The 15,712-nt window shown below is 31.5% G+C and overlaps 1 protein-coding gene and 1 long non-coding RNA gene across 2 annotated transcripts; both read right to left on the bottom strand.

Annotated features, from left to right (window-relative positions):
* Positions 1–1,859: 1,859 nt before the first annotated feature.
* Positions 1,860–15,463, bottom strand: LOC145314964 (uncharacterized). The gene is made up of 5 exons (XM_080155038.1): positions 15,368–15,463; positions 14,597–14,681; positions 12,967–13,953; positions 10,423–11,367; positions 1,860–3,277 (listed from the first exon to the last, which is right to left on the bottom strand). Exons 3-5 carry the CDS (start codon positions 13,927–13,929, stop codon positions 2,432–2,434), a joined length of 2,754 nt encoding a protein of 917 aa, XP_080011164.1. The 5' UTR covers positions 13,930–13,953; positions 14,597–14,681; positions 15,368–15,463; the 3' UTR covers positions 1,860–2,431.
* Positions 6,820–10,276, bottom strand: LOC145314662 (uncharacterized). The gene is made up of 3 exons (XR_013877837.1): positions 10,188–10,276; positions 9,450–9,535; positions 6,820–8,548 (listed from the first exon to the last, which is right to left on the bottom strand). It is a non-coding gene; the product is annotated as an uncharacterized LOC145314662 (long non-coding RNA).
* Positions 15,464–15,712: the final 249 nt, after the last annotated feature.

The raw sequence follows: 15,712 nt of genomic DNA, 5'->3' as shown, positions 1-15,712 counted from the left end.
CAATGAAATTTAGTGGAAGTATTAAGAATGAAAACTAATACAATCCCTGAAAATTACAATCGTCTATCAGGAATATGAGTAGAGAAAATCACAAAAACCTATACATCTAAATATCGATCTAGCACTGCAACAAATAGACAAACCTTAAATAAACTTTTTGAAAATATGTAGAATGTGAATTTATTTATTCCCTGAAAATTTCAGCCGTCTATCTTAAATAGAAGTCGAGAAAACCATGAAAAAAAGAAAATCTAGGAATAGATCTTCTAGCACCCCAACCAAAAGGCAAATCTCAATGAAAATATGTAGAATGTGAACTTATTCAATCAAAAAACAGGAGCCGAGAAAATCACGTTTCTCCGATAGCAAAGTGATTATAGAGAAGCTTCGCTAATAAATTTTTTAGTTAGGGAGGGGGGAGTAGACCACCCCCATTTCTGATTTCAATTTTAAAAAGAAAGAGAAAATAGGGGAAGGGTGGTGATTTTTTTCTAAGAGTAATTTCTCTTGGGAGGGTGGTTGTACCCTCTCCCAGGACCTATGAGAAGCTACCCTGTACAGGAGAACCATATCGGTTTAGCGGTTAAGGAGAACCTTTGGTACAAATAAACTGACAGAGAGACATACATCCTGTTATTACGTACTAAGTATATTCTATTAAATAAAGTAGCAAGTTTTTTGTCTAATGCTTAAGATTTTCATAACTACTTCATACAGTTACCGAGATGGTTTTAGGCTATTTTTCTACCATTTTGAATACAGGTTCTTGAAGGGATATGGAAAGACAGAGAAAATAGCCTACAACCTCACAATGATCATGTCGGTTCAGCAGTTAGCGAGATTCTTCATTACAGAAAAAAAGGATTTATTGGATAAATATATAATAGGATATAGGGTTATTTTGTCTATTGCTAAAGATCTCAGAAAATACTAGTCTTTGATACAAAGTAAATCAGTGCCTGTCTGTCTAAAGCTTAAGATCTTGGTAACCACTGAACAGATTGGGTTCTAATCATCAGGGAATATATCTACTGGTCCTGTGGTAGTTTTAGGCTATTTTCTTAGAGTGTGGGAAACCCACCCTCCAAAAAAAATCAACCACCCCTCAATTTATTTTTATAAACTAATGCAAATCAGCGGGGTGGGGGAACCCCCACCGCACCCTGGGGCCAAGCCTAAATGAAAAAAATAATCACAATCTTTTTTTATATTTTTTTTTTGGACAAATTTCCAACAAACGATTCTATAAAAGAGGGGACGAAGCCTCTGGAGGCTAGGGGCGAAGCCTCTAATCCTAGTAGAAAGTAAAAAGCTTTAAGTGTCCCTCCCCCAAAGAAAAAAAAGAAAAAACCATCACAGGACTATTAGCTATATTCCATGAAGAGTAGATCCCAATAGGTTCAGTGGTTACTGAGATATTAAGCTTCTGATATACAGACGGACAAGCAGACGGACAGACATCATTCTACTTTGTATTATAGATAATATACTATTTTTGTAAGACTTTTTGTACAAATACAAATAAATATACAAATACTTTTATACTTATATTTGTTTCTTATTCTTTAAAAACTGAAGATACCAAAAAATAAGACTTCTTAATCCTAAACTGAGCACCATATGATATCTCGGAAAATTTACCCAAGTATATAAAGAATTTGAAAAAAATTGTCGTAAAATCTATTAAAGGGGTAGTTGCATGAAATGCATTTAAACTTGAATTTAGTCAACTGCATATCTCTTTCTGTTCAATAGTTTAAACTAAATCTATAGGACATATATTTCAAATCCATAAATTTAACTGAAAGTTTTAATAACATATATGCATAATTTACCTACATATTTTTGTTCTATGAAAATTTAAGATAATATTGAATTTATTTAATATAATACACCTATAGTTTTTGTTAAAATTTTCGTACAAAACATACAAATTACTTTTCTGCTAATATTTGATTCTTATTATTTAAAAAAAAACGTAAAACGTACAAAAATACAAATTTCAAAATACGTTACGTACACATATCAAAATAACGTCCAGAACGTACACAGATTCGATGCGTAACGTACAAAACGTACACTCTGGCCAGTCTGAAGATGCAATTACAGTGTTTTAACTAGGGTTGGCAATCCAAACTATTTTTGGTCCGGATTCGGATTCTTAAAAAATCCGCCCAAAAATGAAGCGGATTAATCCGTGGATATCGGATTCATATTTTTTGATGGATTCTGGATTCTAGCAATATTTTGAAAGGCCTTTTTAAAGATAAATTAAAGGATCAAATCTTACAGGGCACTGGGAGGAATCTAAAGCTGTGTTTTTCGTGTTTTAAGAGTAGCTTTTCTCCTACTTCTAAACCCTTCAGCGGCAAAAATTGGACGGATTCCGGATTCGGATAGCAATCCCTATTTTTAACAGTTAAAATAAGATTTACTTAGCAATATCAATAGTATCAATTCTATCTTCATCATGATTCTGTTCACAAGAAAGAGGATCTTCTATTTCTTGTTTAATATTTTCTTTAATATTGTCAGCTCTCATCTGGATAGAGAGAGGATCCTTTTCAAATATTTCTTCTTCTTTAATTTCTTCTTTAACATAAACTTCTTCACATTTAATTAAACTAATAGATACGGAAGGAGGAACTGCATTATTACAGGTTTTTATCATTTCCAAATGTCCAGGTGATTTTTTATGTCTTGCTAACTCTGAACTAGCGGTATAATGTTTGTCACAAAGTTTACATGAGTATGGCTTCTCACCAGTATGGATTCTTTTGTGGTTAGTCAAACTTCTATTATTGGTGAAACATACTCCACATTGATCACAAGACTTCTCACCAGTATGGAGCCTTTCATGAAGAGTCAATTCATCTTTCCGTGCAAATGCTTTTTTACATTGATCACATGAATATGGTTTCTCTCCAGTATGGATTCTTTTGTGTCTAGTCAAATATGCTTTTTGAGAAAAATTCTTTTCACATTGATCACATGAGTAAGGTTTCTCTCCAGTATGGATTCTTTTGTGTTTATTAGAAGAGCTTTTATCAGAAAAAGACTTTTTACATTGATCACAGGAGTATGGCTTCTCTCCTGTGTGGATCCTCCTATGAAGAGCCAAATCACTACTCTGTCTAAATGTCTTTTCACAATGATCACATGAGAATGGTTTCTCACCAGTATGAATCCTCCTATGAATAACCAAGGTAGATTTATGTTTGAAATTCTTGTTACAAATATCACAGGTATTCATCCTGGTATATCCTCTCTCAATCTCCTAAAATATTATTTTTATTAATAAAAACAGAAAATTTAGTTTTTCCAATATTTATAAATAAACACAACATTCAGGTTAAAACCATTATTTTCAATAACCAATTTGTTTATTAAAAATCCAGGTTCAAACTAAAACTAAGAGGACAACTTCAATAGAAGCAAAAGAAGAAAAAACAGTCTGTCAGAAAGTCAATAAAAACTGTGAAAGTCGTATCCAAATTGTTGTCAGTAAAGCTAAATAATTCTAAAAGAACAAATGACCTTTCTATTAACAATTTTACAGAACCTTTACTTATTGTTAATGGAATCATCAGAACAAACATTAGTGTAGATAAACTTTATAATATTAATTTGTTGTATGATTATTCATGATATTATAATCTTTACTTCAATAAGAATTCTAAAAGGAATAATTGAGATAGGTTATACCTTAGGTACCTATAAATTTTAATTCTATTCTTAGGATATTTATTTCTGCTTCTAAATTTCTATGTATTTCAATGTAGTACTTAAAATAATTTGTTTTGCGCCCTTAGCATCTAGGTGTCCTATTAATTATGTGATACTATAATTCTTCATACCCCAAAAACCAATTAATTTTAATAAAGAGGAAAATCAAAAACTTACCTAGGGACCTGATTCAACTTTTAAACTTTTTGTTCAGGAGAGTTGGGTATAAATTGATGGTGACAAAATAACCTAAAACAAATAAATAATTGAAAATCTTGAAAAGCTAAAAACAAAACACAACGTGCACACACATATTCGACTGAAACGCATAAAAAAAGCTACTTGAAGATGAACAAAGGAGAATCTCTTCTATAAATAGCATTAACCTAACCATACCTAAACAAATACAAAGCTACATTGAAAATCAAATCCGATGTAGCTATAAACGAGATCTTTAACTATAGAAATGCAACCTTATTGTTTAATATAACAGGATTAAGTCCTGAATATTAAAAAAGTTTTTTCCAACACGGCTACGAAACGGATTATCTTCCGCTCGATGGAAGTAAGTTCTGAACTGTTTTAAAACCATCTTAGAATAAATCAATAGAACTTTAAACATTTCACGGTAATCTTTAAGAAACATTTGCTGCATTTAAAAAAATTCTATGTAAAAAAATTATTCTGTCTTATTGTTTATTTGTCAATGTCATTCTCATGTGATTTATATGAATACTCGCTTTACTCTAACCTAAACTGTTAAGAAATCCAAAGGGACTTTTCGTTCTTTAGATTTTTTTCTAAATAAGATCAGATTGGGGAGGTCAATGTTAAAAATTCTTTATTACATACCTCTTCATATCTAATCTACAGTTAATGTTTTTTAATATTTAAAAGGACACCATTTTACAAGGAAATCTCACTTGGTTATTCATAGGAGGGTTCATACAGGAGAGAAACCATACTCATGTGATCAATGTGATAAGACATTCAAAAGTAGTAGTAATTTAACTGAACACAAAAGAATCCATACTGGTGAGAAGCCATACTCATGTGATCAATGTAAAAAGACATTTTCTCGCAATGAAAGTTTGACTAACCATAAAAGAATTCATACAGGGGAGAATCCTTTCTCATGTGATCAATGTGGAATGTCATTTCCATGGAAAATTAATTTGACCCGTCATGAAAGGATCCAGAGTTGGACACCCTGTAAAATTAAAGTTTTGGCCAAAATAGCATTATGTGCGCTTTTTACATGAATAATCGATCATTTTGGTGTATAAAATGTATAGATTGGATGTAAGATTGATGAAAAAATTAATTTTTAAAATTGTGAAAAAATGGGTGTTTTTTACATTTTTGTTACCTACCTTCATAGATAGCTAGATATCTAGACATCCAGGGACTCTGAAACTTTTTTTTGGCCATCCAGCATCCTTGAATGACCCAACGGACCAAAATATAGAGTATTAACAAAATCGGAGAGGTAGTGCAGAAAAGTGGTACATTTGGCAAATAATGCACCTTATACATTGTTTCCTGTCAACTATATTTATAGAGCATATATTTCAAAGAATTGCAATCTTTTATTAACTCGTTAAATGCACTTCGAGCAACTATCCAATTGAGTAGGTATTTCGTCAATTACATCATACGGGCGTAGTTGCTGTCCATGGCCATGGCCCAACAACTCAGGATAACCAAGGGGAGCCAAATGTCTCCTTTTCTGTCCAAACACCAAGGGTATTAGGTTAAGTACTGTAACACCCATCAGACAAACAACTTCTTTTTTTTATGTTTTGTTGTAATTTTGTTGTTTTGTGTTTATTATTTAGTATCAATGATTTATATAAACTTATGCTATATGTAAATATTTGTTATTTGTCATTATCACTGTATTTTAATATGTTGACTGAAATAAATATTTGATGTTGATTTTGTTGAACATGAAATTACAAAAACCCTTTATAGCCCCTCAAAAAAATTTGCAAGCGCTTCTCACCATGGGAAAAAGCCCTTGGTTGTTTTCAAATAAGGTACAATTTCACACCTTACTAAAATTCAAGTTAAAACCCATCCGTCACATAAAAATGAGGAGGTAATCCCTCTTTTTTTTAATTAAGGGGGGGGGGGAAGTTTTGACACTTTCGCTTACTCCGTGATTATTGGGCTAGGTATTAAAGTTAGACTATAGGTTATTTGGGATAAAAGTTTACTTTTGGTTAGTACTTCACGGATTTTTAATCATTTTTTGGATAACCCCACCCCCTAGCCCCCCGGGGCTCAAAATCCCCCTAAAAATGAACCTAACCTTAATTTTCTCAGGAACCATTTGACTAAAAGAGATGATTTCTTAAACTTAAGCTTTTATGCTTATAAACTAACTTCTGATTTAGAAGTCACCCCTCTGCCACCAACCCCCAGCCCTCCGGGGCTCAAAAAACCCTAAAAATGAACCTAACCTTAATTTTTTCAGGAACCATTTGACCAACAGTATAAGAAATCATCTCTTTTGGTCAAATGGTTCCTGAGAAAATTAAGGTTAGGTTCATTTTTAGGGGGATTTTGAGCCCCGGAGGGCTAGAGTTGGTGGCAGGGGGGTGACTTCTAAATCAGAAGTTAGTTTATAAGCATAAAAGCTTAAGTTTAAGAAATCATCTCTTTTGGTCAAATGGTTCCTGAGAAAATTAAGGTTAGGTTCATTTTTAGGGGGATTTTGAGCCCCGGGGGGCTAGGGGGTGGGGTTATCCAAAAAATGATTAAAAATCCGTGAAGTACTAACCAAAAGTAAACTTTTATCCCAAATAACCTATAGTCTTAACTTTAATACCTAGCCCAATAATCACGGAGTATGCGAAAGTGTCAAAACTTCCCCCCCCCCTTAAAATTTTACTTTTGGTTTCAAAAAGTGGCACATCCGCCACCCCTCTCCCCCCCCCCAAAAAAAAACTGCATAATTACAGTTTACTGTTTAAAGGATATACTTACAATTTTAGGACTTGATTATTGATCAATAGGACAATTCTAACATGACAAAAAAGATTAAAAGAGTAAACCGTTTCAGAATAATATAGAATTGCTACGCTTTCTAAATTGTACCTAACTGTGATAGGAATCGCCATGGCAAGTTTGAAATTGATAGGACAATTCTAACATGACAAAATAGATTAAAAGATTAAACCGTTTCATACGGACCGACCATATTTATAGAAAAGCTTCGCTTTTAAAAATCAACATTAAATATCATAAGAATGTGGGTTAGAGATAGATTCCCTATTGACACAATTAATCCGCAAAAAATTTAGAATACCCTAGAGAGAACATTACCAAAAGACCTACGGACCATGTAAATGAAATATTTGATGCTCAATGGAATAGAGAATCTTGACAAACAAAAAAAAACAACAGTCTAGAAATTAATTTTTCCTCCACTACATTTCTTTCAAACAGAATTATTGAGTAATTAGCTTGACATATTTAAAATAAGTAAGTCGCTAAGAAGGAGAAAGCAAATTGCTAGCAGAATAAAAAGGTCCCCACAACTGGAACCAGATAGTTGTATGGTTATACATCTTTACTTATACAATTATAGATCAGAGAACAGATCTAACCTTAACAATCTCCGAATTAATGGAGTAAGGCCAAAAAACTATAAATACCTTATGTTAGAAAGTAGATCTTTATAATGGATTTCTCTCTGTTCACTGTGATTGTGGTAGTGCGAATGGGGCGTTTGTCCAAAATTATGGTATGGAGACCGCTCTTCTATGAGTACTACTAAAAACCTATTTTTACTGCAATACACATAGACATTCTCATCGTCGGTTCATCTATTTAGAATGCTTATCCCTCTATTCCCACAAGTATAATACGAATTTGGTTGAGCTGGTGGTAGCTCAACAAAAGACCCACGCGAAGTATTATATTGCTTTAATCTAAGAATAAATGGTTGGTTTTGATATTCGATCGGAATTATATAAGTATATTCAGTATTAAGGAAGGAAAATGTTTTTATAAAGTGTATTTTCATTACAAGTGAATAAGTTAAGTATGAAAATATTTACAGGATAAGTGTTAAAATCATAAGTAGTGTAGGACAGAAAAGTGCCCTAAGTCCCAAGCATTGAATTGTGCTAAGTGTTAGAATTCTAACATAAGGCCTAAGCTCAATTCATGCTAAGTACTGAGGGTCCTAAATTTAAACTACAATGCATGCCAAACAACTAAGTCATTACCTTTTAAAGCCAGAAGAACTTGATGGTAGGAGAGTCAATAAATAACTAACTTATTTTAAGAGGTGCATGCTATAACATCAACTTATAATAAGGATCTAAGCATTTGTCTGTTTAATAAAATGTCTGTATGTTAACTTGTGACGTAAATCAGGCATGGTTGTAGGCATACATACTTGTACTAAATGGTTACATGATTACTTTAACAATAAACATAATGTCTTTAATAAACATATAATATTAATGAATCACATACAATTTACCATGATTAGGCTAGCATTACCCATATATGGTATTATATTGGTAAAGATAGGCCTATGAATGCATAAAAGGATACAAATAATGCCTCGGGCCTAGCTAAAGTAATTGTGTCTCGTGCCTGAGTTTTACTTGATAATTACTGGGGCACGTCAATCAAATATTTAGATTCTACTCTTATATAGTTTTAACTTTATATCAAACATAGGTAGATAGTCTGGATGCGAAGCATTTCTGTAAAAGTCTTATTCGTACGTTCAAAGAATTTGAAAATTGGGGATCGCATCTCCAATTGTTAGTTGCTAACTGACAATGATACTTTTGTCAACCTAAATCATAAAAAATAGTTAACTCTTGTTTATAAAAAAAGCTAAACAAAATATCCGCCCAATTAGTTAAATATGATGCTTAAGGCAGACTCCTTCACTTTTTAATTAGAAACTGGACAAGCAATTTTTAGAGAAAATAAATATTCTGGCAACAAATTATTTTTATCATTCATTATTACATGATATAGGTTTTTAAATTGTAAATATGTCATTATATAAGATTAATGTAATGTAGCGGCACTAACAGAACAACAGTGCATGGTAATGTGGCTCAACAAGTAACGCATCCGCTAATCGTCGGGGAAGTGATAGTTTCGAATCTTGGCTTAACACAACGTCATAACTAAAGATTTTTTAAATGGTTCTTACTGCTACTATGTCAGGTGCGTGACATTAATAGTTAGAGTAAGGGGAATATATTGGCCAAAAACATGGGCAACTCATTACTATGCGGTTAGCTATAGTCTCAAACCTGACCCCTCCCCGACAGCAAGCTGACACATTACCAACTACGGATTTTCCATTCAAACCAACAGACAACAATATTGTAGAATTGCTTAGCATACGAAATATGATGATAAATTTGATTTATTATACATATGTATACAAAGCTATGATAAATAAAGTAATCAAGAAGTTTGAATAAAGAAGTTAAAGCTTCAGTTTCGTTTCAAAGTTCTTTATAGTTACTACTATAGGACTTGTTAGCCAGGTTGTCACCAAGAGTGGGGCCTGGACATTATAACGAGCTCCAAGTCTATTAATAGAGCTCGTTATATATATTTACCCAGTTATTAACTATCTTAATATACCTAACCTAATCTGTTTTAAACATAGATATAACTAACTTTTTACCGTCTGTTTTCCGTGGTATAAATACTACATAAATTAAAATAGGTACCTTTCATGGGTTTATTCCACAATCAAAATTTCTCTCTGTTCACTATGAATGTTAGTTGTTGACTGACTATTAATACAATTATCAACCTAAAACATAAAAAATATTTAACTATTGTTTTTTATAAATAAACCTAAACCAAATCTCCGCCCATTTACTTAATATTGATGCTCACCGTGGACTCCTCCCACTAATACCTAATAAAAAACTAGAAAAAATTATTTTTGGATAAAGAGTGTGGGGAGTTATTTTAAATATAAAGATATTTTTGTTTATTTAAATTCAGAACGTTTTTTAAGATCAGGACTTAGATATATAATTGTGAAAATCTAATGGATAAAAAAGGTGTTATTAGACAACGTCGAGGGATGTGGATCAAACCCCCCTTCAAAAAAATCCCTATAAAGTTTGGAAACATATTAGATTTTACCCCCTACCCTTTGAAACCCCTTAAAAAATACCTAAAGAAATTATTGACTCATAAAAAAAGATTTTACCCGCTTATCACTAAAACTAAAGGAGTTGAATCCAAAATGAAATTGCTGGTATATCATGCTAGTAAACGCAACAGTCCCTCACCAACCCTCTCCCTCTTATTTTATTCATATAATGAAATAAAGGCAGCTATGTACTATAGAATAATTGCACTAGTCTGCAAAGAATTTATTTGTATAAGGAAACAGGAATGGACGGATAGAACCTAGTTTTAGAGTAGCTCACTATGCTATAGAAAACAAAAACCTTTAATTCTAAGTTGTAGAAAACCTCTTCATCATTGATATTATCTATACTTTGTTCATTTTCTTGTTAAATAATATTCTGAAAATAAAATATTTACATTGGAAAAATATTTTTTTTATACAAACAAAAAAATGTAAATTTATAAACAAAAATTAATTCAGGTCATGAAAAATAACATGTTATCAGTCTAATACATTGATATAAGCATTTTATACCTTTACAAATATTATTTTTACAATTCTATTTTATGATGAACAATATCAATATCATCAATTCTATCTTCATCATAATTCTGTTCACAAGAAAGAGGATCTTCTATTTCTTGTTTAATATTTTCTACAATATTGTCAGCTCTCATCTGGATAGAGAGAGGATTTTCATCAAATATTTCTTTTTTAATATCTTCCTTGATATAAACTTCTTCACATTTGATTAAACTAATAGATACAGAATGCGGATCTGTATCATTAAAGGTTTCCATCATTTCTAAATGTCCAGGTGATTTATTATGATATGCTAGCGCTGAACTAGAGATATAATGTTTGTTACAAAACTTACAGGAGTATGGCTTCTCTCCTGTATGGATTCTTTTGTGATTAGTCAAATGAATATTCTGAGAAAATGTCTTTTTGCATTGATCACATGAGTATGGCTTCTCACCTGTATGGACTCTTTTATGTTTAGTTAAATCACTATTATTAATGAAAGTCTTTCCACATTGATCACATGAGTATGGTTTCTCACCTGTATGGATTTTTTTGTGGTAAGTTAAGTCACTACCAGTTGCAAAGGTTTTTTCACATTGATCGCATGAAAATGGCTTCTCACCCGTATGTAGTCTTTTGTGTATAGTCAAATTACCATTCTGAGAAAAAGTCTTGTCACATTGATCACATGAGAATGGATTTTCTCCAGTATGGATCATCTTATGAACAGTCAATTCACCTTTCCGAGCAAATGCCTTTCCACATTGATCACATGAGAATGATTTCTCTCCAGTATGGATCCTTTTATGTACATTCAAAGTACTAATCTGAGAAAATGTCTTTTTACATATATCACAGGAGTATGGTTTCTCTCCTGTATGAACTCTCATATGGACATTCAAGTGTGATTTCTGTTTAAAATTCTTGTTACAAATATCACAGGTATTCATGCTGGTATATCCTCTCTCATTCTCCTGGAATCATATTATGGATTAGTATTAGAACATAAAGTATTGTTATACAGATATTACAAGGAAATAAAATTGTTTTCACAAACTCCAGATAAAAAATTTAAAACAAAGGATGACAACTTTCTTGGAAGCAAAGCTAGAAAAAATTAAGTTGTATAAATCCAATGATTACATTTTATGATCTAACAATTTATAAGAACAAACAGCCTTTCTCATAATAATCAAATAATCACAAAAAATCCACCACTTTTAGAAGAATCTGGCTAAATATTTAGACCAGTTTGCTCACTGTTTAAGTTTGGATGTCTTTACGGCCCTCTCCCCTCTTTGTTGAAATATTGCTTAAATAAAGGATACAGTAGAAGACATACAATAATGTAACTTGTTGTCCTATTTTTCTATTCCAAAAAAATACATTAAAAAAATATATAAAAATTTATTGTCAAAAGTTAAAAATTGGCAATTTTTCTTGTAACTATCATAGAGTTACTATGCTCCCTAAATCTTACCTAGCTGTTATATAAATCATGATGAAAAGTTAAAGAGGACAATTCTAACGTGTCTAAATTAAAGAGTTAACCAATACAGACATAAGTACGGACGGAGGTACAGACTAACCGACCTAACTATAGAAAACCTTTAGTAATAAAATTGAAGAACCTGAAAACTTCTTTCTTATTGATATCTATACGCTGTGCATTTTTATTTGTTATAAATTAATCTGGAAATAATATATTTACATTTAACAATTATTTTATTTACACTACAAGATAAATAAACAAATAAATGATTTGTCTTTATACTGGACAACAATAATATTATTCATGTAAAAAAATCAACAAACATCAATCATTTTGGAATCCAGAATCCGAATCCGTTATTTCGGATTCGGTTTGTTAATTGTTAGGCTAAAATTAGATGTTGAGTTTTTTTTGTCTGAATATATATTTTAATTTTTAACAAAGTCATTTATTAGGAAATAAAAAAAGTATTTTATTGTTCCTTCTTAATTACAGGTATAATGGTGGGTAGCATCCAAAGTTGCGTTTTTTTGTATATATTTTCATTTTACAGTAGCTTTTCATGCTTATTTTAGGTTAGGTAAGGTTGAGTAAGGGTAAGAAAATGGCCGCTGTAGGGTCTAGAAAAGCTACTTTGAAATTATGAAAAAACACAGCATAGATTCTTCCCAGTACCTGGTAAAATTTAATCCCTTAATCTATTTTTAAAAAGGGGCCTTTAAAATAGTGCTAGAATCAGAATCTATTCCGAAAATCCGGAATATGTCCAAAAATAGGAATCCAGAATCCACGGATTAATCCGTTTCATTATTGGGCGGATTTTAGTAAGAATCCGAATCCAGTCCAAAAATTTGACGGATTGCCAACCTCAACATAGAAAAAAAACATATTAATAGAAAAAACATAATAGCTTGGAAGTTATTTCGATGTTTGGCAAAAATTAACAAAATACAGATTTTTAAGTTAAAAATAGATCTAGATTTTATATTAATTGAGCATTAAACAATTGTATCTTATGACAATTAAATGTTTATAATTCTATCTTATGATGAACAATATCAATATCAATTCTAACTTATCTTCTATCATATTTCAGTTCACAAGAAAGAGGATCTTCAATTTCTTGTTTAATATTTTCTTCAATATTGTCAGCTCTCATCTGGATAGAGAGAGGATCCTCTTCAAATATTTCCTCCTCTTTAATTTCTTCTTTAACATCAACTTCTTCACATTTAATGAAACTAATAGATACAGAAGGTGGTACTGTATCATTACAGCTTTTCATCATTTCTAAATGTTTAACAGATTTTTTATGAGTATATAACTGTGAACTAGAGATATAATGTTTGTCACAAAGTTTACATGAGTAAGGCTTCTCACCAGTATGGATCCTTTTATGTAAAGTCAATTCACCACTTTGTTTGAATGTCTTTTCACATTGATCACATGAGTATGGCTTCTCACCAGTATGGGTCCTTTTGTGTTTAGTCATAGTGCTTTTATCAGAGAAAGACTTTTCACATTGATCACATGAATATGGTTTCTCTCCAGTATGAACTCTTTTGTGGACAGTCAATTGACTATCAGTTGCAAAGGTCTTTTCACATTGATCACATGAGTAAGGCTTCTCTCCAGTATGGATCCTCTTATGGACAGTCAAATTACTAATATCATAGAAAGACTTTCCACATTGATCACATGTGTATGGCTTCTCACCAGTATGGATCATTTTATGTTTAGTAAAAGTACTATTAGCAGAGAAAACCATTTCACATTGATCACATGAGTATGGTTTCTCACCTGTATGAATCCTTTTGTGTATGATCAAATCACTATTCTGAAAGAATGTCTTTTCACATTGATCACATGAGAAAGGCTTCTCACCTGTATGGATCTTTTTATGGCGGGTCAATTTATCTTTCTGTGCAAATGCCTTTCCACATTGATCACATGAGTATGGTTTCTCCCCAGTATGAACCCTCCTATGAACAACCAATTTAGATTGATGTGTAAAATTCTTGTTACAAATATCACAGGTTTTCATGTTGGTATATATTCTCGCAATATCCTGAAATTATTATTATGAATTAGTATTACAACAAAAAAATAACGATTGAATTTTATTTACAAAAGTAAAAACTAAAACTATCACAGAAATTAGAAGACAAGCAATAAGCTGATTAAACAGAATACGTCTAAAACAAACTGTAAGTAAAATTTGATGGGGTTTATAGGCCTTTTTTGGTCTATTTTTATGTAGAAACTCACCATTAATTATTTTTTCTCAGGTTTTTTCCTTGAATACACTATGTCTATTCATAAGGACATTTTTAAGATGATTCAGCAAGTCGGGCTAGGTGGGTGGCTAGCAGGAGTAAAGTGTACATATTTTTCCTGGCCGCAGCGCTCGGCTACCTAGCCTGCCTAGCCGCAGCGCTCGGCTACCTAGCCTGCCTAGCCGCAGCGCTCGGCTCTCTTGCCTGCATCATAGCCGCAGCGCTTGGTTCCCTAGCCTATAACCTAACCTAAAATAGTTGTTCGTTGTTGTGGGGGGGGGGGGGGGGTACTCAAATTTTCAAAATTGAAAAATTTTTTTCACATTTCCTCTACTTAATAATGCATAAATTGTTGAAAACTGTGAAATAATAGTTTAATATTATATAGATCAGATAACAGATCTAATGACGTAAAGCACAAATAAATATAGATACCTTGAAATATAAAGTAGATCTGTATAATGGCCTCTCTGTTCACTGTGAAAGTTAGTTACTGACTGATATTGATACAATCATAAACCTAATATATGAACAATATTTAACTCTTGTTTATAAATAAAACCGCACAAAATCTCCGCCCATTTACATAATTATAATGCTCAAGGCGTACTACTCCCACTATTAAACAGAAACTGGACAAGTAAATACTATTGTGATGTTATTGAAATAAATATTCTGATGGCAAATTATTGTTTATTATTCATTATTACATGAAAATGGTTTTAAGATGTATCATATATGTATGTCATTGTCCATAGATCAAAACAATCCTAATATTACAGACTGACAGACAACACTATTGTAAATTTGCTTTTCATATGAAATATGAAATCTAAACAAGAAGCTTCTTATTTAAGTTTATTTCATCAAAATATTTGCAGCTTAGCACTTAGCACATTTATCAACTGACAATAGGCATATGAATATTAAATATTACATGACAATTCTTATTAAGACTTATTATCAAAATAAATTATATTTTTATTAGCAACATGTACATTTTACACTAATAAACCTTTTATGAAATATCTAGAACCAGCAATAAGGTGAAGCCTTAATTATGAATAACCATACCCTGATGAAGTTTATGCTAATAAACGAAAATATTCGGAGCCTCATGTGTTGATTTTTGTCCTTGTTGGGGAACGGGATAGTTGGTGCGCGTCCTTTTTATGAATATATTAATTATGAATAAAAATAAATAACCTGTGCATTTAGAAACAATATTGGTAGGAAACTAGTTTTCTTTGTAACATTGCTATCTATACTTGGTGCATTTTCATGTATTATAAATATTTATCTGAAAAAAATATATTTACATTTGATAAATATTTTATTCACACAGAAACCAATAAATTAATTATTGTCATTATGCTTAAAAACATCAAAATTATTAACAGAAAATTAAAGTAAAATAAATCATTTTAAAATATAATTTTTAAGCAAAATAAAAAGGGAGATAGGATTAAACAAATAAATTCACATATCAATTGAAATTAAAACAAAACTCGGATTTTTTTGATTTTATCTAAAAGTTATTTGACTTTGAAT

This window comes from Acartia tonsa, chromosome 3 (assembly GCF_053477335.1).
Source record: "Acartia tonsa isolate MP-2025a chromosome 3, ASM5347733v1, whole genome shotgun sequence".
NCBI lineage: Eukaryota > Metazoa > Arthropoda > Copepoda > Calanoida > Acartiidae > Acartia > Acartia tonsa.
Note: the sequence above shows the minus strand (reverse complement) of the source record. Positions and strands in the feature narration are given on the sequence as shown.